This window comes from Corticium candelabrum, chromosome 12 (genome assembly GCF_963422355.1).
Source record: "Corticium candelabrum chromosome 12, ooCorCand1.1, whole genome shotgun sequence".
Classification (NCBI taxonomy): Eukaryota; Metazoa; Porifera; class Homoscleromorpha; order Homosclerophorida; family Plakinidae; genus Corticium; species Corticium candelabrum.
The window spans coordinates 3,537,983-3,563,231 of NC_085096.1; the positions used below are offsets into that span (position 1 = coordinate 3,537,983).

General features: G+C 39.8%; 1 protein-coding gene and 1 long non-coding RNA gene across 6 annotated transcripts in view; one reads left to right on the forward strand and one right to left on the reverse strand.

Moving 5' to 3' along the window:
- Window positions 1–1,979, forward strand: part of LOC134187938 (uncharacterized) — a 3,946-nt gene extending 1,967 nt beyond the window's left edge. The window contains exon 3 of one of the 2 annotated variants that reach the window (XR_009971199.1): window positions 1,719–1,979. This is a non-coding gene — a long non-coding RNA (uncharacterized LOC134187938). Of the gene's footprint in view, window positions 1–386; window positions 512–1,718 lie in introns of those variants that run through there. The other variant, XR_009971198.1, reaches the window with a different exon arrangement.
- Window positions 1,319–6,541, reverse strand: LOC134187937 (uncharacterized). 4 transcript variants are annotated; one of them, XM_062656113.1, is made up of 12 exons: window positions 6,404–6,541; window positions 5,929–6,054; window positions 5,750–5,860; window positions 5,564–5,689; window positions 5,381–5,503; window positions 5,191–5,316; window positions 4,818–4,943; window positions 4,233–4,364; window positions 3,972–4,169; window positions 3,783–3,908; window positions 2,425–2,482; window positions 1,319–1,539 (listed from the first exon to the last, which is right to left on the reverse strand). In XM_062656113.1, exons 1-9 carry the CDS (start codon window positions 6,444–6,446, stop codon window positions 4,021–4,023), a joined length of 1,062 nt encoding a protein of 353 aa, XP_062512097.1. In that variant the 5' UTR covers window positions 6,447–6,541; the 3' UTR covers window positions 1,319–1,539; window positions 2,425–2,482; window positions 3,783–3,908; window positions 3,972–4,020. The 4 variants fall into 4 exon arrangements, with proteins under 4 accessions (XP_062512097.1, XP_062512096.1, XP_062512094.1 ...); XM_062656112.1 differs by having other exon boundaries at window positions 4,054–4,169; window positions 5,750–5,875; XM_062656110.1 differs by having other exon boundaries at window positions 5,750–5,875.
- Between the last annotated feature and the right edge of the window lie 18,708 nt (window positions 6,542–25,249).

Genomic DNA, 25,249 nt, shown 5'->3' on the forward strand with positions numbered 1-25,249 from the left:
CATTCTAGGATGCACAGTTAGTGTCACTTTTTGTAGTTAATTCTAAGGCATTAATGAAGTGTTTACACTGGGGTGTGTGACTGTGACCATGAAAATTAAAATAAAGCAAATTATACTAAAGCACAATGTTAATTCTATACATCCGTACAATAGGCTTTGATATTAATTGTGTTGTGTTTAATAATATAATAATAAAACCGTAGATAGACATATCTGAGAAAAGAATTTTATTGTGAGTATCACTGGTGTTAGCAAAAATACAGCAGTACAGTAACGTTATGGTCTGAGACTATTTCAGTTTCTTCATCAGAGTTTCGTCCATTGAATTGCCATAGTTAAAACTTCATGTTTAGTGAAGGCTGTCATGATTAATATGTATTTCGTAGATCAAGAAGCTATATATGGGGTTTCAGCATCAGATGAAATAGTGTTACCAGAGACACAAACTGGTAGAAAAACAAATACGTTAGAATGTTGTTCACGTAATCAGGAGTTAAACTGAAGACTTCAGGACCACGGCGAGTTTCTGTAGCGAGAGAGATATTTGTGTTCGAACTATGCTGAGAGTTTACATTATAGATGATTCGCTGTCATTTTCTCAGACGACTGATTTGTGTCATATCCATATGATTAAAACACGAAAATCAAAAAAAATTTGTCGAAGATTGGAAAACGTGGAGTTTATGATTTGATGAATCGAAAATGCATTTTATTTGATTACATAAGACTATCATTGTGCTGCAGTGGTACATAGTTGTGGGTTTGTCAATTGTGGCTATTTTGGATCAAAAGATATATATGATACATCAGTACAACACATTAGGATGCAAGATTTGTGAATTTGGGACATTCTTGGTTAATTTTTCTGAAAGAGCACTAGTTTGATACAAAGTCTGTATCAAACATTCGATGAACTTTAACCCAACTATGAAAGATCACTGAACAATATGGGATGTCCCGAATAAACATTGTCTTGAACTGCAAATGAGCCTATAAATCCGATGCCTTGTAGCATTTGGATAGACACATACAATGACTGGAGTAGAGACCACTAAACACAGACGCATTGCCATGCAATCTCAAACAGGTGTAAAGAACAGGATAGCAACAGAAACTATAGATCTTTTTTTTATTGCTAAGATATGCCATTTGAATGGCCATCTCTAATCAAGTTACTAACCCATTGCCTAGCAACAGAAAGGAACAGACTTTGTAGAAAGTTCGTATAATGTAAGGCAGCAATGCTGTCGTACCGTTTGTGTTTGTTCACGGGAACCTTTATAAATTAGGAGAAATATCTGAACAATTCACTGCAGGTAGTACAATTCTATATATATTTGCAATTGACTCTACAAATCGGTTGCAACAGTTCAAATAACATAGTTCAGTAACAAACTACAATCCATAACCAAGAACATAATTAAACTTACTTTGACGACGCCGCCAGTTCAACTGTCACATTTAATGTATTACACTTACTAAAGTACCGTTACACTTCACTAAAGTACCGTTCTTCCAGCTGCAGAAAATCAAAGTCAACTAATAAACAAAGCCGCGTTACACCAGCCTACAGGCTACAGATATTCAGTGAAAGTACTTTAGCGTGCAGTAACTATAATGCGAGTGTGTCTTGTGTGTGATGTGTGTGTGTGTGTGTGTGTGTGTGTGTGTGTGTGTGTTTGTGTGTGCGTGCAGGTGCTTACCTGCGTGTGTGTTAGAACTGGTGAAAGTGGCACGCGGCCGGAAGACAAGAGAAGGATGTGGAAAGACGGGAGACAGAACAAGAAAGAGATGGGGTGGGAAAATAGGGAGAGACTTAGAAACGGAAGGAGCATACAGGAACAGATGGCGGCAGACAGGAAGAAAGAAAGTGCATAAGGAGAAATAGGGTCGGATGATAGGGAAACAGATGGGAAAATGGGGAAAGAGAACATTGCAGGAGTAGAGAGGGACGGGGTGGGTACGCAGGAAGGAAGAGACAGAGAAAAGTAAGACACGAAGGAAGTAGGGAGAGAGAGAGAGAGAGAGAGAGAGAGAGAGAGAGAGAGAGAGAGAGAGAGAGAGAGAGAGAGAGAGAGAGTGAGAGGGGAGAAGGGAGAGGAGAAGGGAGGGAGGGAATAACCTTGTAGCAGACCCCCTCGCGCCGTCGTTCCCGGTTCCCGTATAACACGACAACGCCGGAGAGGCACCGGGCACGTGGCAACGAGAGGGTCTTGAACGAGGCTAGGAGCGAAGAGGTAGGCGCGGAAGGAGATACACGGGAGAGAGGAAGAGACTGAGACGGCAAAAAGAGAAGGAATGGAGGGAAGCAGGAAGGGGAGGGAGAGAGGTAGGAAGGGGAAGAAGGGATGCAGGGAAGGAGAAGGAATAGGAGAAGTTATATTTCGCTAAAAATATCCTTGTTACTGTGTACGCTTGTGATACCTGATTCAGCATCAGTGTCCACATAATCGTTGCCGGACGTCATGTAAATGCCGTTCAACTGCAGAAAATCAAAATCAACTAATAGAAGAGGCAGTGTTTGCTTGCTTGCAAGGTACGAATCACAGGTGTTCGCTGTACCGTCTGCGTGTAGAAAGAATAGTGGAGAAAAGTAAAAAGGCGAAAAGACTAAACAGAAAGCAAGAGACCAAAAGAAAAGGAGATAAGGGATAGGATAGGATACAAAATGATTAAGAGATGACCGTTGAAAGGAAGAACAGCAATAGTACTATGCATGTTACAAATTATTAAGTATTTGTTGCTAAAATATAATTTCCACGTGCATTGTAAAATTAGTGACTTAGTTAAACGTAGTAACATATGGAGATTTTGACATAATAATTGTTTCCAATTGATATTGCAATATTATAGCTTCATTAGTAATCATTGATGCATACGATTGACTTTAGATGCCGATAATGGAGCTAGAAGGCATGCTTAGAAAATATTCTCTCTCTCTCTCTCTCTCTCTCTCTCAAGTTTCAAAATTTGCGTGTGCTCTACTCAATGTCGTCAAAGAGGCTGCCTCCCTTAAAGAAATATCACCAAATATTAAACTTGTGGAAAGAAATATGTAAGGCCTAGTATCTTCTTGCACGAATCTTCCGGTCCAGCCGAATACAGAAGCAGAGAATGCGCCAGGAGTTGGTCAGACCATCCTCCTATGTGGCACAAACTATTACTCTCTGTCCTCATTTAGAAGTAACTACTTTAGGTTTAACCATACCAAGTGCCCCTAATGCATCCAAAATGCAGCGAGACATGATCTATAAAATAATCTAAGAAGGGTCTCCTTTTGAGTCTCTATGGTTGTATTACACAGTTGATAGTTGCGTGATTAGTTTAGAGTCCCAGTTTGATTGAGTCAATAAATCACTACTTGACACCATATGTCTCACAATCCTTACATTGAAAAGTGCACAGGTATAAGTCTTCCTTGTTAACCAGCAATCAGATTCATGCTAAGATAATTTAAATGCTATATTTCTCTGTTACAGTAAACTTCTGCAATGGTTGTAAATGGTTGTGTCATGAAGTGACAACTTTCCTCCGAGAGATTGTAGATTTTGGTAAAAGCTATACAAACCCTTCAACATCTCAAGTCAATCTCCATTTTGTTATCTTATTTCAAGGCAAGCTCGCTACTTCCAGTTATTTTTCTGTAATTTACTGGCCATTAAATAAGAAAAGGAAAGATGAGTGACTATCAGAGTAAGTCAGGAGTTCATTGAACATAAATTCACCAATAGTACTATACTCGTTTTGTATAGAAAGTGAATGGAACGCAAATCAATTCTTACCTATGCTGATATAAGCATGTCCAGGAGGGAAGACATATTGAGATATCTCAAGAGCCTGTGAGAATGCTTTATCCGCTTTTTTCCAGTCATGCAAGTTCACATAAATGACTCCAATAAAATGACAAGCTACACAAACATGTATATATAGAGATAAAACTAATGTTGCTCAACTGAAGTTTGCGTAATTACGTGACACTCACGCACAATGAAAAACGCAACCACTGACGTAACGTCTATTCTATCTACTAGTAGTAATATACTCACTCTCCACCATTGCCACTGATGCTGCTGCTTTTTGCGCATGTAGTTCCCGTAATGTCAACAGGAACGGTAACATTTCAACAAAGTCTTGTTGCTTCCATAAGCAGTTTGTTGCCTTTTTCAATACTATATATACCATATTTAATTAATTGAAATGCGACTTAATTCACTTGTATAATATTTATATACCATTCGCAGTGTCGACGTAAATGAGTGGAATTTGTTGCAAAGTATTCAAACTCTGCTTGTACAGCTCCGTCGCCTTCCTAAAATCACCCTTTTCTTCGTACAACGATCCGAGGAGTACAAGAGCCTTAACAGCTGTACATAAAATAAAACGTTTACATACAGAACGATATTGAAAGTATACCGTAGATGTTACCGCAACTGTAGCTTACGCTGAAATTATCGAAACACTCAGAGGAGAAAGCAGTATCGAAGAAAAAATAATCATATTCAGTTCAACTAAATAAAATGGTTGTATCTTTCTAGGTGATTAATTTTGTATCTATCCATACAGGTAGTATGGTTACAAAATGAAATTAACGAATAAAAACAAAAAAAAGACTTGTAAATTGCTAGTGGGTTATCAATATCATCCACTGTCAATAAATAGTAAAGCAATTTCACAACCCACGTATACATATGAAGAGTCATAATCTAATAAGATTAGGTTATATTATATAAAGAACCATTGTTCTTGACCTAAAACTTAAATCAACAATGCTATCTAATTGGCAAATTGTCGCCAGCAACAGACAAAACATATCTAACCCTTTCTCATATCAGAATCGTCTGCAGGCAGTATGGTGCTGTATATTTCAATTGAAACTGAAAAAGCTTTTTCTGCTTCTTCCAGTTGCAGCAGCTTCAAACAGCATTCTCCAAGTTGCAAGAAAGCTAAAGTTTACATTGAAAAGCAAACGATTAAAGATGCTGCACAAAGATCTAACAGTTTTCCCACATTCTAATCGCGCACCAAGACAAGTAAGAATTAATATACAAAAAAATGAAATTAATAATATGAGATACAAAAAGAACATTATCAAACGTTAACATTCCAAATATTAAACACAAAGTGTAAAGAATTACTTGTGTTTCCAATGCATTCAACAAGAGCAAATGGAGCAAAGACTATCGAACTTACCGTTAGCAATTTCTTTCGACATTGAAGGAAACTTTTTCGCTACTATATTTCGGAGTTGTAACAGCAACGGTAAACATTCGACATATCGATTTTGCATAATTAGAGATTTCTCAAGTCCCCGCAACGCTACAGAAACGTTAAAAGTTAAAAATAAAGATAATAGAGATCGCATTTGATAAACTATAGAAACCTGCGATACACTCAAAGGATTCAGGTGAAATCGTTTCACAAATGAGCAAACTTTGTCTGAGCACATTCTCAGCATCTACCACCTTGTCAGTTTTGAGATAATTCAATCCAAGCATGTAAAGAGCTACACGTCAAGTAACTATTTCCAGGTAATAAATGTACATGGACATTACAATTTATGTACCTTGATTTAATCGAGGATGAAAGTCATAGCGAAATGATCGATAAAAATCAATAACTTCTTCAAGTAAAGACGACGACTTCTGCAGCATACCGTTCGAGGCATAGTGCTTTGCCAATTGGTATAATGCTATTTCAATTAAATTATATCGAGATTGAGCAGATAAACGATCTAACAAATGTGACTCACAGTTACAAAGAAATAGTAAGGTATCTGGTAGATATTTCCTGAATGTTTCAGCACATTCTTCATACAGTTTGATGGCTTCTGCCGTTTTTCCAGCAGACAAATAACAATTAGCTAGACAAGAGACAACTAAAAAACTTCCAATTTAGAACAAATCGTCACACATTCTCAAGTGTACTGACGTTCTGCGACAATACGATCGTCACGATTACACGTTGACATCACAACCGACACAGAATCTTCTGCCATACGAGTGGCTTCCGGTATATTGCCAAAGGCCAGGTGACATCGACACAATTCCCCTAGAACTAAACGAAATACAATTAAGATATAAAAATTTTATGGTAAGAGATAGAAGTAGTGATTGAGAGAGAGAGAGAGAGAGAGAGAGAGAGAGAGAGAGAGAGAGAGAGGGAGGGAGGGAGGGAGGGAGGGAGGGAGGGAGGGAGGGAGGGAGGGAGGGAGGGAGGGAGGGAGGGAGGGAGAGAGAGAGAGAGAGAGAGAGAGAGAGAGAGAGAGAGAGAGAGAGAGAGAGAGAGAGAGAGAGAGAGAGAGAGAGAGAGGAAGAGAGAGAGGAAGAGGGAGAGGGAGAGAGAGGAGGTGAGGGAGGTAAAACTTAATTAGGTAAAGACATTAATAATCATGTTTCCAGCTTACCTATAGCAACGTCGGCATGGTCAGCAGGTAAAATCTGTCTCATAGTAGTCAGTACTTGTCCTAAAAGCTCCAGAGCTCCATTATAATCATCACAAGATAGTAGACAGTGAGCACAATGAGACTTGACTAAATATTTAGAAATACCACCACAACAAATATCGCTGCGGTGCGAAACATTGATGTTACTTACTGGTTGTAATAAGAAGATCCGATCCTTCAACAAACTGTACCTCATGAAGTGCTTGTTGGTACATATCATAGGCACGATCACACTGACCAGCTCTCATATATACATTGGCCAACTGGTCCATTACTGTAGTTCAAACATAAGTCAGTGATTTAAAGATTTCTCGTCTCTATATAACTAACCTACTGCAGCTTGCGTCGGATGAAATCGTCGGAAGTTAGGCGAAGCATAAATATAGAGAAGACGTAAATAGATACGTTCAGATTCAGCAAGCTGACCTAACTGTAAGTAAGAATCTGCCACCATCCTTTGCACTGAAAGTAAAACACAAAGTTAGGTAACTACAAGAATATGAAATTACACTTCAACATTTTTTCATTAAAGATGAATGTTATTTGTGCAAGAGACAAGCAACATCAAATATAGGAATGATGAATTTGTTGAAAAACACAAATGTATATACGTTTAACCAATAACACCAATTTGAAAAGATCTTCTAAAAGGCGCAGCCATGTAGAATATTGACGTTGAAGCTACATTAACTTAATAAAAATGAAACCAACTTCTGGTGCGTATCTCAAATTGTACCTTATAATATATATATATATATATATATATATATATATATATATATATATATATATATATATATATATATATATATATTCGCAAGATATAGCTCGGCTATAAATAACTCGTTAGTTGGTATACGTTTAATGGCGATATACATATAAAGATTTTTAAGTTAATTATTTCCAAAAAAATTTATGTTACGAGACAAGCTAGCCCTACGATTATATTCATGTAAATATTCTTCTACCTAAAGCCAACAACATTATAATAAAACTTGCAGATACCATATCTTTAGCTATGGGCGCAGAAAACGAGGCTTCGAAATATTTACGTAAATTAACGAGTAAAGTACTGGAAAGACCTCCGTCTGAGTGTAGATGTATGACAATGTTTGTCACGTTCAGGAATATCTTATAGCCTCAATGCAGTATAATCACCGATTTGTGTAACAGTAAAATTAATGTATGCGATTGCCAAGTCCATGGACGACTATTAACGGACTTTGCTATGGCATAACACTACTATCGCTTTGAACGATATACAAGTAACGCTCCATAAAGAAAATAAAGTCTAATTTCGCAATTTTCTGGTACAATCCTATCATAATTTCAGAAGACTCATAGCTGTAAAAGGGGCAGTCTAATAATTACTTCGATTATTAGTATGCAGAAGCGCCAAAGTGCTAAACTCTCGGCTGCTAGCTTAGAAAAACAAAACTACTTTCCAAGAAAGAAACGACATGCGATTCTAAATGCAGGTCTTCAGTACGCAGGTATTAGAAATGAAAGGCGTGTGAAGAGGCTGGTGTGATTATACAAACGCGTAGAGAGAAAACAGACATTGGTCCGGCCTATAGTATATTATGTGAGATAAAACGCTTGTGTACAGCAGCCTCGTATTTCAGCTTCCCTGGAAGTTGCAACATTGGTCGGGAATTTTGATACAACCTGGATACATAGGAGAAAATTGCAAAATGTGAAGTTGTCAAGTATTGATGAATAAAATAACCAGCTATTTACATTGCTTATCTGAAGACAAATTAGATGAAATAGGCGTCTGGTGAAAGTTAACTCTAGAAAAAACGATCTGCAGCCTGACCAGTTCCTGCTAGACACATTGACTAGCACGTGAGAAAGTATGCAAAGACATCATCATATACACTGGCACACTTTAAGTGAATTAGCAACCAGTAATAACAATGAGCGAATGCGCAGTTTCCCCCTTTGGTCCGCTTGTCCCTGCAATGTGTCATTGGTTTAAACTTAGCGCCTGCAAGCTCGGTCGCCTCCGGTTATTAATGACAAGACTACCAAAGCTATGTAACACCCCTTATGCATAAGAACTTACACAGTAAATAGAAAGAAGTCATCCAAACATCGTCGGGAAATACAATGTGTATCACGTCAACTGCTTTCAAGTAATAGCTCAGAGACTCAGACGCACTATGCTTCAGAAAGTGCCATGATGTACCCATTTGAAAGAGAGCTATAAGACAACATTTCCATAAAAATTCTCCATATTCATTTTCTAGAATTAAGTTACATTACCATTCGTGTATAAATTGACTTTGGAACATAACCTTTCTTCAACTCCCTTCAAACGACATTCATTGTGTACATACCTGCCAATTGGCTCCAGTACCTTTAGTTGTTTTTCACACAATCGAAAGCCAGTATCAACGTGCCCACTGGAAATGCTGGTATCACAAGCTCTCTGAACCACATCCCAACACACATCATCATCACATTGTGTCGTAAGAATCCTTTCAGCGACACTGTAAAGATGAGGAACCATTTCCACAAACTTGCTATCTTTCAATTGAAGTTTAGTGTTATGCAATCCCTTTGGCACAATTTGCTGCAAATACGCAGCCAAACGAGTAAGTTTAGCGTGTAGAATACGAGGCTTTCTGATGAGACGATTTAATACGGTTAACTGTATTAGAGCATGAACATCACATCTGTAGTTATCATTCGTTTCAACTGTCGTAATAAGAGCTTGAGATAACAACTCCGTTAGACTCTTACTAAACCTAAGAGGTGCTTGTCTGTCGCTATTCGAAAAGGACATTAACTGGAGAAGGTGACCTGGTATGTTTCTGGATGACAGCAAAGAAGCGAATTCCAACACACTCAAGGCATCAGGACTTACGGCTTCAATATCAAATTGCCACGTCAGATAGACATGGTTTGCGTTCTTCATCCAGAACTGTGCGAAGAGCAAAGTTCTTTTGTCGATAGGATTGTCAGTAACGCGATATATCAGTTCATGCTCAAGGGTCTCAAGCTGCTCAGGGTGATTTACACCGACAGAAGCTAAAGCAGCCCTCAAATGACTAATATGAAAATATTGCAAAAGTTTATCAATGTTTAAAGCTGTGGCTTTCATCTCCTCCTCTTCTTTCTTCAGAAGATAATAATAATTACGAACTGACATGTTTCTTTGTCGTATGAATGTGCCTATGTGTGCAATGGCTAGTGGCAATCCGTTGATCAATGGACTTGTTACTAATTTTCTTGCATATGCCAATTCATCTTCATCAACTGGACGTGCTCTATTAGCCCAACCAAGCAATGCAGACAAAGCACTACCACATGAAAGATAGTCAAGAGTAATGACAAAGTCAGCTCTTTGCAACAACGCGTGATCTGCACAACAACGAGTTGTAACCAATATGTGAAGATTTGACGATTCAGATGGTAAAACCCGTAATAACAAATCAAAATTTTCGACGTTATCATATATCAAAAGTACTTTAGCTTTGTGACGAATGTGATAAAGGAAGATGTTGTTCATTTCATCAAGACTGCCACTGTGATGTAGACCTTGAAGTTTACACAACTGCAACAGCAAAGTTAGATACACAATATGTATGTAACTTAAGTAATCAATGCACTCAAAACGAAATAGTAATTTTCATAATTAACTCAACTTGGTAACTAAAATGCATACATACAGTTAGCCAGAAAATCTGAATTTATGTATTGGTAACTTTATACAATAGATTGGTAAGCGGCTGTTAACATAAAAAATGTGTGAGAGCGTGTGTGCTTGCATGGCAAAGGAACAGCTTCATTGGCACTTCGTGCTTCTACACATGTACAAACAACATCGAAGAAAAAACTTGCGCCAGCTGGAGTCATGCTGCTCCTTGAACAATGGCAAATCCTATTTCGAAAACTTGGCTGCCTCCTGGTACGACATAGTGCGAATGATCAAAATCCCGGCAAAGTCCCGAAATTAGTGCTTAAGTGGTGGGCATTTTGAGTCAGTGTAAAAAGGTTTCAGTTAATTCTACTTAAAGATAAGTCTCCTTCTTGGTCTAAAATGTCCTTGAGTCAAGGACGTTTTAGTGTGACGCGCAATAATTAACATCTGATATGCACAATCTTTATCCTGACAAGTGGGACCAGTTTACAAGGCACGCTGCAACGTATAAGAAATACAAGGTCGCATAAAGATAACCTCAAACGGACCGAGATTGCGAGAAAATTTGTGACTTTTGAAGTGCCTGGCTGTCTATTTGCTGTTGGAGCTTGTGTTTATACCGCAGTTCGTATTATATTGTAAATAATTGCGAACTCACGTTCTCTATCAGAGATGTTTGAAGCATTGCCCAAGATTCTGCATTGAAAAGGATCACACCGTCACTGTACACGTCTCTGAACGTGACAGCAAAACGAGCAGCAAGTGAGGACTTGCCAATGCCTCCGTGACCACGAATAACCTAAATAGGAACATAGAGATGTTTTGCTTACAATTAGTAAAACACGAGTGATCTCATTACCAGCAAGCGAAATGTAACTTCTGGTGATACGGACAAGAATCGAATGTCATCTCCTAGCAACTGCCTTCTAATCTCATTCAGCTCGTCGTCGCGACCATAAAATCTTTTGTCATACCGAAGATTGCGAGGAAAGATGGATTCTGGAAACAATAAATAGACATAAACTTTTCGTCAAAGTATGAGACTTGAGTCACCTACTAGTTTCCTCAACAGTTGCTGTTCTCTGTAACTCTGCAACTTTAGATCTCACGTCCTCCAAACGGCCTCTTCTTCCACATGCACAGTACCAATCTTGCAACATTTTCATCGCTCTTTCTCTTGTTGTTGGAATGTCTCTTTCAATACAATCCATATGCTCTATATTCATTTTGAGAAGTTGACCTAACATTCGCCATTTAGATCCCACTGACTTCGATAACTCAAACAATTGGTATTCAATAGACACTACAGTAACAAAAAGGACCAAAATTTCAACATTCCGAATATTTTCAAATTTTAACTGTTACCGTTTTCATTAAGTGTATATTCTCGAGCAACTCTCTCCACCACCTCTTCTCCAAAGACCTCCTCTGCATGCAGTCGGCATTTTGCATCCAGCAAAGACTCACACAGCAGCCTAATTGTCGCTCGCTTGCCGTGTTCTTTACGCCATCTTTCTAACATGACTGCTGACTGATCAGTCAGGCTGTGTGAATAATCATGTACAATGCATGCAATATCGTTAGATTGAAATGACGGAGGACGAAGACAGCGAGCTACATCTCTCCATTGAGGCTCAATTCGTCTGGATAGATGTCGTAGCTGAGCATTACTCGGACATCTATCGCTATCTAAAAGAACATCCAACATCGTTAAATAATAAAAAAACAAATTTTGCGCTAAGACAAACCTGTTAAAGAAAGCAACATTTCTTGAAACTCCTTCAAACTAAAAATAGTATAAAAAACAATAAAAGATTAAACGGTTATACGCAAAGAAAGCTACTAATTTTGTTACAACTGAAAGTGATCACATAATCAGATGACTATTATCCACAGTTGAAGTACTGTACTTGTAACAATGATAGCGCTTAGAGAAAATGTTTCTGAGTAACCTCAGCGTCTTATAATTAATAGTGTCCATATACGGTATCAGAATACTATTTTGATCTTTAGATGCAAAGGATGAACTGTTGATCAACAAGCTGCTTATCGAAGACTGTAAGACCAGGCCCACCAGCTTGACCATGGCTTGGGTGGACAACCAGAAAGCCTAAGACAGTGTGCCACACGGTTGCTCCAATGCTTTTAGATCTATAAAATCAGTGCAGTCTTGTGCAGTTTCCTCTCACCGGTAAAGAACATTTAGAGGACATCGATGGTGCTTTCTTGCGGAAACAGTACGATCAAGAGTAGGCTTAAGCAGATCAGGAGGGGTATTTACAAGGTGACTCGCATTCTCCACTTCTCTTCTGTATTGCTCTCAATCCTCTGGGTAGGAAGTTAAACAGAACCGGTTACGGCTACCGGATGACCGCTGCGCTCGGTGAGACTGCAAAACGTCAGATCATCAGTCATCTACTTTACAAGGATGATCTGAAGCTGTCTGGCAGAAACTCTGATCAGTTGGATGGGTGTTTGCACACCTTGCGTACCTTCTCTGATGACATCCAGATAAATTTTGGTAAAAAAATGTGTTGTTGCACACTTGGACAGTGGCAGTCTATCTGGACACAACTCTGGAGTTAGGGTATCAACTGTCTGGAATCTGGTCAAGTTCACAAGTACTTGGGTGTAGATGAAAATAACGATATTTAGCACAGCATGATGCGGGAGAGACTCCGTCGTGAGTACTTTCGCACAGCGAAGGTGGTTCTCTGCACTGAGTTGTATGGTCAGAACAAGATTCTAGTTATCGATGGATTGCACTACTGCTTTTAACGTACAGTTTAAGCGTCATTCCTTGGGCTGCACGGACCTGCAGCAGCTCGATTGATGAACCAGGAAACATATCTCTATGAACGGTGTCTACCATCCTTCTGCAGACGTTGACCGACTGTACGCTCCTGAAGTGAAGGGGGTAGGGGTTTACAACAGATTGAGTCGACTTATCAATCTTGTATTGTAAGGCTAAACTGTTAAATTGCTGAGAATTCGGATCCTTTCATGCAGATGATATGGAAGTGTGACTCCGGAAAATATTTACACTCAATCAAGCGCATGGCTTGTCGCTTTACTGCACAGCTGCTGAGGAGTCTTGCTTTGGACGACAAGTCGCAGAACTTACACAGGAATGCATCATCTCGGACGAAGGTGGCTTCGAGCAAGCACATGAAACATCTATGAGACATTAACGTACGTGTTCAGTTCTTTTCCTATGCGGTCCTGGAGCGGGAAGCCTATGCACGGGCAGTATCACCGTCTCACTGAGCAACCACTTGTGGACATACAAGAGACTTACGGATGGCTAAAATCAGCGAATCTTCCTGATGCAACTGAGGGAATGGGTTTTGCTGCTCAAGACCAAGCTGTTCGAACTCTGTAGTATGAGCGCAAGATTCTACATCGTGATGTCAGTTCTAATTGCTGCATGTGCAGTATAGGTATGGAAACAGTCGACCACATTGTGGCAGGCTGTAGTGCTTTGGCACCGATGGACTACACTGATCGACACAATCAGGTGGCCTTCATCATTCACTAAGATGTTCGTCGCCATTTTGGGGTTTTAGTGGAGAGCAGATAAAACCGGCATCATCTTGATAGGTTTGTGGAGACGGATGACATTACTATGATGTGAGATACCACCATCCCTACTGCCCGGAAGATCAAAGTCAATCCTCCAGACATCTGTCTCAGAAATAAGAAGACAAACAGTTGCCTTCTTATTGATATCAGCTGTCCTGCTGATGACATCATTGGCAGGAAACATGCTGAGAAGTTGGCGAAGCATGGGGACTTGCGAGTAGAGAAAAGCCGCATGTGGCGTTGTGGAACACGTGTGGTTCTGGCGGTCTTGGGAGCTTTGGGCACAGCGCACGCAGGTTTTGTACGGTTGCTGGACATTATTACAGTTCACCAGAACCTGCAGCACTTACAGAGAACAGTACTTCTGGGATATACTCGGATCCTTCGTAAAGTCAAGTATTCTTTCTAGAAACGCCGTGATGGTCTAAGTACTTCTGAAGCAGGGTTTGCTTCCGGTACTTGTAATAGACTTTACGAACCAGAATGATCCTGTTAAGCACAACATTCCCTAGTAAGTCCTTGTTTTGTATTCACTTAACCTAAAAAGCTTCAACTAAATAGCTATTAATTGATCAACATAATACATTACACAGAATATATTATATTTGAAACATAAACATAAGATTTATGCAGTGTTACCTGCTTGATTTGATATCACCTTGACAACCAATATTTGCATCTAAAAAAAATGAACAAATTGTGCTAAAGCTTAAAACGTCTTTTGTCTGTTGTAAATTACATAGATAATTTACAACTAAGACTATTGGCTAGCTTACCAGACTGTTTGCTGGTTGAGTTACCGATCGTGCTTTGCAAATATTGAAACGTCTGTGTAAACGTGTTGAGTTCTCTTTTCATCTTTTCAGAATCCTCTCTTCTCACAACCTTTTGTGTCAGTAATAGCTTCCTTCTGAACAAGATACTCATTGCAGATATGACATGGTGACTACTTTGAAGCTGCGAATCTCTGACTCTAGCCTTTGCGTATCTAGTTGCTCTACTGCATTTTAACACTGGAAGTGGTGGAACAATGTGACTTGCTACATTAGTCGACAAATAGCTGGCACAAGATACTGGTTGGTGTTTGAAACCAATGTGTATCATATTTTCCAAAAGCCTGTTAATGTCACGTCTTATGTTGTCTTGCTCGTTTGGTCTCAGGACCTCTTCTGATGACAGAAATACCTTCCTTCCGACCAAGTTCGTTGCAGTTAAGATGACTTCAGAGCTGTTCACCAGCAGTTTTCGTGCAGTCATTCTTTTCTCGTAAGTTTCATGCATTACATGCTTCGACGATGAAGGCATAACCAACAATCCTATAACGCACAAACTTCTTCAGATATATTGAGACATGGTATATGTAACATTGCAAGCAAATAGCTTGAGTATCTAATTGGTTTTATCATAGCAATGCTTTAGACGTGCAATTTACATACACATTATTAAGCCGTACTGTGTGTGTGTGTGTGTGTGTGTGTGTGTGTGTGTGTGTGTGTGTGTGTGTGTGTGTGTGTGTGTGTGCCCAGAGTAAACTCTCAAACGGTGAGGCAGAGAGATTGTCCAACACTCGTTCATCTGCTCTTCTACTCTGGCAAAGACTGCAGCCATTAGTGGAAAGTGGGTCCCCTCTCAAAGAGTCGAGCCCTACATGGAATCTCGAGACGACGTGACCGCGGTGCGACTTCGAAGTTTGACCTATACGATCACCATGCACATGCCTAGAGAGATGGTCTATTCTTGCCAATTGAAACTACCTGTTTCATGCCTAGGTTTCGCTTTAGCGAAGGATCGAGTGTATTCCCTATCACGATCATATTATCTACCAAAGAGGCACTGGTGTAAACAGAATGTATACGCGTCTCGATCTTAGTAACGTCCGACTGCTATGCTCTACTACAACATAAATTTGCTGCGTAATGCGGTACTGTAGCGTGTAACTTCAGGCCTGGTATAGTAGTGTCAAATGTGTGGATGTATGTTTTATTCAATTAGCCTGACTGCCATGTCAATTATACGGCTATAGTAACGCCAACCTTTCCCACTTATTACTTTCACACTTTCATCTTTATGCTCATCTATTCTCTATCTCCACATGCTATACAAGAAGAGGCGTGTGTGTGTGCCTGGGTTTGTGTGTGTGTGTGTGTGTGTGTGTGTGTGTGTGTGTGTGTGTGTGTGTGTGTGTGTGTGTGTGTGTGTCTGTCTGTTTGTCTGTGTGTGAGTGCGTGCGTGCGTATGTGTGTGAGTGTGTGTGTGTGTGAGTGTGTGTGACATGGGCTTGACAGGCCCGTGGGTTGGGTGAGATGGGGGTCCGGAACAAACGTCCTTTTAGCTTTAATTGTCTTCGTTCCATCGAAATTCACTTGTTCTATCTTGGGCTCCTTCAAATCTACTGTGAGGCAAAAGTAGATTGAGAAAAATTGTATTAAAGTTTGGCCTATAGAAGTTGCGGTTCTATAATTTCCGCAAACTATATGTATACACTACAAACTAAGAAAACACGAAACGGGTTTGTGACGTTATTGGTTCACATTGAAGGGGAACTCAAACGGAAAGACAAACTAATCTTAAAATATAGGGTTTATTATAAAACTTTCTGCTGCGTTACTTTCAGGCAAACAGTCGCTTTGGTAGCGGAGAAACCGCAGGTAAGGTACGGAGCATGCGCCAGGCTCATACGTCGTTGACGATAAGATCAGTATACAATAAAGGAATTGCCTGCGTACTCAGTCATCTTGTCAGCAAACTCCACGAAAACTAAACGGGGCATAATAACTATAGAGGGATCTTGTGTTGTAAGGCCTTAGAAGAGGTCTATATAACGAAAGTAGGATGCGAGACGCCGTTTTCTACCGGCAGACCTGACCCTCTCCTTTCACCGAAGACGAGGCTAGCGCAATAGAACTTAACGTTAATAAGAGTTAGCCTTCGTTCTATTAATCTAGGAAGAGAAATTGTCAGAGAGTTTGAATATGAGGTTCTCTTGTAGAAAACTGAGTAAGCGAACATGCCCTTTTCAAAGAGTGGCTGGACAAAGTGTGACAGCCGCAGAATGGCTTTGATTGAGCCTTAGAGACGTTCATCCAACCGCAACGATGTAGACGATGTAGCTAGCACTGTAGTACGAAAGATGTTTACACCCTGCACAGTGTGTAGACTCGTGACCATGGCAATATATCGCCCTTCGTTATTCCAGGATATTCAATACTCTATCGCGGCTCATGAGTAGTCTCGCCAGCCACGCCCTAGCTCCGCCTTCAACATTCCGGCGTAGGAATAGACAATTATATGAAGGGGCGTGTTCGTTTCCGCAGATTTCTCAAAGAGAACGTCAACGCTTCCTTGACATACTTGAAACGACGGTGTGTTGCTACTCGTAGATCAATAGAACGAGGGCAGACGCTAATTAACGTTGAAATGTATTCCGCTAGCTTCATCTACTGTGAGAGGAGAATGTCAAGTGTGTTTAAAGAAAACAGCGTCTAGCTTCTAACTTTCGTTACAAAGAGCTCTTCTAATGCCTTAAAACACAAGATCCCTCTATAGTGACAGTTCTCATTTAGTGTTGGTGCAGTTTGCTGGCAAGATGACGGAGCTACGCAGGCAATTCATTTGGTGTAGGCGAATGTCAAGACGTATGAGCCTGGCGTATAGTCGTACCTAACCGCCGTTTTCTGCGCCACTAAAGAGACTGTTTGAATGAAAGTAGCGCACCATGAATTTCACAATAAAGCCAAAATTTTGAGATCAGGTTGTATTTCCGTTGGAGTTACCCTTATAATTAATCTATTAGATACCCAACTTCAACTATAGGTTATGGCCATGAGAAAGAAGTCTGTTTAGATTTCCATTCGATCGACCGCAGTTGAGAGAGTGCATTCTGCTTTTGAGGCTAGAAAGGGATGCAGCCAGACACTTTCCATGGTATATGATTAGATCGTTTTCAGTCGGACTGCTTTGAGAGAGATTTCAAAGTAGAGCTACAGGACGGGTTAAGGGAGTTGACCAATATGTTGAAATATACAGATGGGTAAAATTGAAATGTCGTCAAGTTGTTACAAGCTACCAAAATTAATATAGAAAACTAACAGAAAGGTATGCAAAACGCTTTTGAAACCACGGCCATACCTGCATCCAATTGTGACATAAATGTTTTGATCTGATCCACTGTATTTTGTTCTTCATCAAGTGCAATCAGTTGCCTCAAGCATTCTGAAAACTTGTTAATGTCAAATTTATGTCTTCTCGCATCTTGGTGCTCAGACAACTTCCTGACATCAACATTAGCTTCTTTTCCATTAAATTCATCACAGCTGTAATAACTACGGAGCTATGCAACAGCTGCTGTCTTGCTGCTATTCTCTTCTTAGCCTTCTTGCATACAACATTGTCTACAACGTCTAACGCGGACACTCTAGTAATCGTCTTTGATACAGCACGGTAGTCTAATACACGAACAGGATTAGAAAATTAACCCTTTTAGAGAGACATCGAATTTTGTATTCAAACCAACTTCAAACATATATAATCAAAGCCTGCATATCAGTGCAGTACATATTTGTCTAGCATTAACTTCAATGCAAAGGCAAACATCACAAATCGTCAAAATGTTAGCACCTAGAGTAAATATTAATACGTTGTAACCTCTAAAACATATAGAAGCGTGAAACAGAGATAGCAGCAATCATTTCTACCTGTAAGTCAGCCACGTTTAAGTCTTAAAATAGAATTGCAAACGTGTTTTTCTGTCTGTTCCGGATGGACGCTTACACGTGCATCCCTGAACCAATGATAGGATTTGGGATGGTACTTCGCCTTGGTCGATATGCAGGAACTCAGTAACTAGACTCGGCCATCAGACTTTAGATTATGAAAACAATATACACGTAAAAGTATTCGGGACGCTGTATCCCTGTGTTAGTCACACCTGTTTGATATTGTGAGGTCAAAATGATCATTGATCAGTCAGTGTGTATCCGAGACGTTATATTCCTGTTTTAGTCAGCAGTATCCTGTTTGATATAGTGAAGTCAAAATGATCATTGATCAGTCAGTGTGTTTTCTTGAAGAAAACTGATCTTGCATGCATGTACCAGGTGACTGCATGATTAAAGTCACTGTAGTTTTATCTCAACATTTGTTTTTGGCTAGAAGTTTCATATCTGATTGGCACTTGATATATAATAATTCAATTTGCTAACTCAAAGAATGAGCGCATCAGCTAGTTTTACTATATAACCTTCATTACGACATACCATTCATGAGTTGTTCTTCTCTTTGTCTATTAGTGTGAACACAATGGCTGGTCAACATCTGTAGATCACTAGCCATACCACTCAATGTTTCAATCATTTTGAGCATCTTTCTGCGTTTCTCCTGTTTGTTTGTCACCAGTATCTGCCTCTCCAGAATGGAGTTCACCGCAGACGCCAATTTCACACATAATCCCAGCTCTCCTTTGCCATCATCAACAACAACATCAGCTACTCTACCGTGACTGACTAAAGCAACTGCTTGAGTTCCAACACACATCATATTGCTGATTGCTAAGAAGAAAAAGACAACATTAAGTCTCATTTGCAAATATATATAAGTGCGGAGACAAGAATAATATTCTAGAACAAGCTGGTACAAGAAACAATAAGACCACAAAAAGGTTATGCTTGTAACTCGAGAGAACTGGTTAGTACCGTATTTAGTATGTTGGCCAGTACAAATCTTGTTTCCAGCACCAATTTGCACAACTACGCACTGTTAGTACAATAAGCACGACTTCACATTACAGTCTCCATCAGAAAGACATAAGCCTCTGTTACGTACTTGGATAAATGTAAGATCAATAAGTCTTCCAACTGTGCAATGTAAGATACAAAAACAAGCCAAAATTCATTCTGTAAAAATAGCTAATAATGTTAGTGTCTTCACTGTTTCTACAAACTATCCCACCATTAAACTGATTCTAGATATGTCTACACCATAAATGAAGCATCAGTATAGATACTAGTGCATTAAATCAATCAAAATTTCTACAAAAATAAACAAACTATAGAAATCAAGTCATTTTCATGGTCTGCCTAAACAATTTTCCATCCTGAATCTCCTATTCCATTACGTGAGGGCACATACATTCATTCATAGTGGCGAGACTTACCTTTGTTACATGTCTTCAGATGCAGTAAGTATTCTACATCTGCACTTTGTCTGCTCAAAATTTTCATCTCTGTAAAGTTTTGGGTAAACGTTTCAACTTCTGCCATAAACTCTTGTGCTTGTCTTTGTACTGGAGGCAGCTGCATTTGTCTCATCATCTCAATGATGCCAGTTAGTAAACATCTACTGACTTTCAGTTGTTTCTCGGTTGCATACTTTCTATACCTCTTCATACTGAAGTGTTTAGACATCAATCTAAATCAAAACCCATAAATGCAAATTCTAAACATGACTACTCAAAATATATTAATGTTACACTGTTTCATTAAGATTGCTGCAAATTGTATGAATGGATAAATAGTGCTACTACTGTATACCGGTAAATACCTACTTAGAGCTTTTCAACGATATCTGCAATTGAAATGTGTAGAAGATTCCTAGCACGTGAATCTAAAAATAACAATTACTTCATCTATCTGAACCCTGTGTTCTCAATCGAAGTCTCCTAGCAAGTCTGTATGTATGTCTGATGCCTTCTTTCAATCATCTTCATGCTTAATTAATTATTCCTTCTCATATCAGCTAGGGGACGCGGTTTACAACTTAAGTCGGATGATTTCTTCACCTATGGGGCATAGACGTTAGATTCCTGACATTACAGATGTAATCAAAGCGCTCAGCACTACTGGGCGCATGCAATGATGCATAGAAATTTAGCCATAATTAACGTAATACCTCCGTGCTAATCTGCACGCCTAAACATAGCCATTGGTTCTCAAACCATTTAATTAGAGGTATGCCTAAACGACAACAGTAAACATCCAATTACAACATCCATTCCCGCACGTACAAATTAGCATACTTTCTCTTTCTCAATACCCCAACATAAATACTTTCACTTTCTCAATCACTTCGACTTATTACAAAGTTTGGAGCCAAACTACTACTAGATTCTGTTGTAACGACTAGTTACCTAGCAAAGACGTTGATGTTGCCAATAACTAGAATAGTGATCGAGTGGTTTCCAAAGCAACTAACTCAACTTCCGTAATTACTAGGAGCTGCTTGCATTCATGAATCTATACGTATCGGAGTACACAAGCAAACATAAAGAGATGTTGAGTACACAAACCAATAAGTTGTTCACAAACCCTGGCCTAGAATTACGGCATGCTGAAGGTGTAGTGTAGACGCATTTCTGGCATCTACAACTAGTCTACTGTAACTTGTTTATCAACAAGTTGTCCTCACCAACATCTCTCGCAGCAGATCAAGAAGAAAATCGTAACAATGATCCAATCCACTTAGTAATTCTGGTATTCGGACTCTGCAAAATCCACTTTCAAGAGCGCGAGGTCTTGCGGCAATCCAAGGTAGTCCCTTTAGCGTGCTTTCGATTACTCACGAAGAAGGTAAACTTTGTCTCGAGATCTCAATGCTTAGACGGGAACGGCTCCGTCATGGGAGACTAATGGGCCAGAACAAATCGACCATGGCAGATGATTCAGTTCGATTTCAGGTGACATGACATCAAGTTTCCTGGTCTCGCGTAACTAGAGAAACGCCACACGGTACAATTGTCCATTTCTTTATGTCCGTCTTCTCTTTCACAGAGCCAATCTCTTCACAAAACACCGACTTCAGCTGCCCGGATGTCCACAAGACAGCGCTGGAGCCATTGGAGCTGCAGCCAGTGAAACAAACAGCAGGCAGATTCCGCGCCGACAGTGCACATTTGGGTAACTTGGACACCATTGATGATTTTCTTCCCAGCAGAACTGCGATGACGACACTTCACTCACCTCACACGTCGGCTGACGGCACATCTAACCTTCTGGACGATTAAAAATTATTTCTGTTAACTACCCGGAAGGAAATGGAGGGAATCCGATTTCTGCTGCTGTTGCAAGAGAAGGCGTGAGCGCGGTTAGTGAAACGAGCGACGAAGACCTTCCTTGAAAATTGTGGCGCGAGGAGAATGAGGCTGTACAGTAACGTTTGCCTGGCAGATGTCATACTGATGATGAGCAGGTGGCGAGTATTCTGCAAGAAGAGTTTGATGTAGAAGGTAATATCTTATCTGTGTGTGTGTGTGTGTGTGTGTGTGCGCGCGCCCGCGCGTGTGCGTGTGTGTGTATTATTTTTATTTATATATTTATTTATTTATACTCCTTATACTGAGGAGTATGAATTAGTACCTGGTTATAAACTGGGTGGTTGTTACCGCTGGCTTGGCATCATGCAAGTAACATCATGTAGCAGACGGGTACTTGTTTGCCTTGTTGTCTAGTTCCAGAGCTACGCCGTATTCAATGCACCTAGATGACTCTGGCCAAGCTCCAGGTGGATTGAACTAAGTGCTGGCCTTTAGCCTCCAAGTAGCACATGGAGGCCCTGTCTCCAGAGGCAGGGGAGCTGTATCCACAACTGACCTCAACATCAACGTCAAATGACCTGAAAGACTTGACATTTGTCCATTTGTGTGTGTGTGTGTGTGTGTGTGTGTGTGTGTGTGTGTGTGTGTGTTTTGTTTATTTGTATGTTTTATGTATATGATCAGTCGGACTGGTAGATTTGTGCGAATACATGTACTTGCATACCTGCTTAGTTGCTTTATGTATTTTCACCACGACTCGTATTTCTCAAACCTGATTTTGCACTTGACATCTTGTGACTGCATAGGTAACTTTAAGGTTGTGCAGATGGGTTAAATCGAGGCTTTAGGGCGAGTGAAGCGACTGGTGTGGCGGGAGCACAATCGGTCCGTACTGTTCACCACTCTGGCCGGCTTTGCCAATAGGAATTGCCACAAATTTGTAGGGTCTGTAGCGTAGCTTCTATCTTGTCTATGTTATCTATGGTCTGTGGAACGACCAGTGGGCAGCCAGTGTTACCTACAGTTCATGATATTGTTAAGCGGATACTGGAGTCGCTTCATATTTTTAACGTGGCTCTAACTATATGAGACTTGTATTGCAGCTTTTTCTTGTTACCCATGGCCCTGATATCCAGGCTAAAGTTACAGTAGTCGACCGACCTGTGACGGTATGACTGTATTTATACTCGAGTAGTGCAGATGTAAAAGAGCTATTCCAACCAATGGACGAGAAGTGGTGTCATTACCGACCAATAGAAGAATGTGAACTCTCTTTGTTTGGTAGCTGCTAATGAGAATTTGGCCATCAGACGTCCATCCTGTACATGGTGTTTAGTCCTTTGCTCTTGATAAGGGTTTATCTCATAGAAACAACGCCTAGTCTACATTTCCACATTCATGTTTTTCCACCAACAACCACTCAAACAACCAGGCAAGCGATTCAGAGAGCATGCTGTATGTATATCTGTTCTTGACCTGTAACATTTTGCTTGTTCCACAGTGTTTCTGCAAGCTTAGTGGTTCTGCAGTCTAACAGCTAGAATTTTCGGTGCGCATGGCTGAGCGGTCGTGGTGTTTTAGTGTTTTCAACAGAAATTTGGCGCTCCAATAAAATTTTCTAAGATCGGTGAAAGGAGCAGTTGGCAGCCGGTGTTAACTACAGTTCACAAGGTGTACTAGAGGGATACTGGAGTTGCTTCATATTTCTTCCAACGTGACTGTAGCACTAAGAAAAGACGTGTATTACATCATTTCCTTGTTTTAGATATAGCTGAGTTAAACTTGACCAATACTGCAAAACAGCAGTTACCATATTGATTTAATAGAGTATGTAACAATTAGCAGGAAATTAAATTTGTATAAACAATTGTATGAGTAACTGTTGTACATACAGTTCTTCATTATGATCTAGATTTCTGTGTCCATGTAATTAGAGTCCATTTAAGGGTGTCTGTTTTTAGCCATTGAAAGTAACTTAGATGTGATATATTGAAGCATAACGTTCTACAGGCATTGATATTTGTTGTGTTTACTTTTGTAGCAAGGCATATATGAGAACAGAATGTCATTGCTCAGGTGAGATTATTAGTCATTATGTGTTTTTATCTGTTAGACTGCTTGTCTTTTGATTTGTCTCTGATTCTTCTTCTATTTTCAGTTTGCGTGTCTTTCTGTTTCTCTACTTCGTTTGTCTAATTAAAATCATTTTAATACATTGGTGTGATTTCAGATTAAAGAACTAATTCCACAATATGGAATTAGGATACTTCAGGATAGTAGATACGATCAGTCTCAGTAATGTATAATTTCCAGGTACAGTAGTTGTCAAGTATTGTCACAATTGGCTGACACGTTAATAGTGACTCACTCACTTACACACACACACACACACACACACACACACACACACACACACACACACACACACACACACACACACACACACACACACACACACACACACGGTTGCATCGTATCTGTTTCTTAATGTTCTGTATATATTTTATTGTTTGACTTCTTTTTAGTCTACACCTTTGTCAGATCGTCCTAAGGAGAAGGATGTGTACACATTGAATCAGAGCATCATGGCATGAGAGAACAACTAGACAGGGACTTGCTCAAAATAGGCACTACTCAGCAAGCCTGAAAGACACAAGGAACAACAGACACGTCAACAGAATCATCTCTAGATGAAACAATTACAGAAGGCTCTGTATGTCAAGTGAGTTGCCATAGAAACAGTAGAATCAGTAAGCATTGTATGTAACCACAAATCTAAAAATTTATTATTAATTAATCGGTCACTCTATATGAGCAATAGTTACCTAAAAACTCTTCTGACCGTTAAGGTAGAAACTTTGTACACACACACACACACACACACACACACACACACACACACACACACACACACACACACATATATATATGTCATTAGATAGCAAGAGTCACTTTGTTATAAAAGATCAAATGTTTACGGCAAACGTGTATTGAGATCAAGTGACTGCCGACAAGAAATTGGATTACACTGTATACTGTTCTTACTATACGTTGCTTGGCAGTGATTATAGAAGCTAAGTTCGGATGATGAAGCACACCGACATATTTATACGCACCAACAGATTGTTGTGAGGTCTCAGTATGTGCATTGAAGATATCCTAAGCTTTCTGTTATTGTAAACTAGGCTGGCACGTTTATTTTGAAAATATGCACTTATAGAGTGACAGGGTTTCCAGTATCACAAAACACTACAATGAAATTTTGTACAAGCCAGTAAATACATGTGCATGGTATGAATACATACATAGCAGCTAACTCTGCAACCACAACTTGTATGTACATGAGCCTGGGTGGAAACTACTTGTAACTAGCATGAGGTGTGACCTTTTCATCTGGGCAGGGTTGCCACACTGTTTCCACAGAAAATTCGTAGGTGAATGTTTCTTATGACGACACACCCACCTTGTTGGAACCACGCCCACTACTCTACAGTTTTCCGTAGACAAACCAGGCTATGCAAGCTATGTTAAACCTTTTGTTATTTTAGGA

Coding starts and splice junctions, on each gene's coding strand:
- LOC134187937 (XM_062656110.1), bottom strand. CDS start 6,446: ATGAGACAGATTTTACCTGCTGACCATGCCGACGTTGCTATAG. Junction 5,876..5,928: donor CGATCGTATTGTCGCAGAAC/GTCAGTACACTT, acceptor GAAGTTTTTTAG/TTGTCTCTTGTCTAGCTAAT. Junction 5,690..5,749: donor CTTACTATTTCTTTGTAACT/GTGAGTCACATT, acceptor TAATTGAAATAG/CATTATACCAATTGGCAAAG.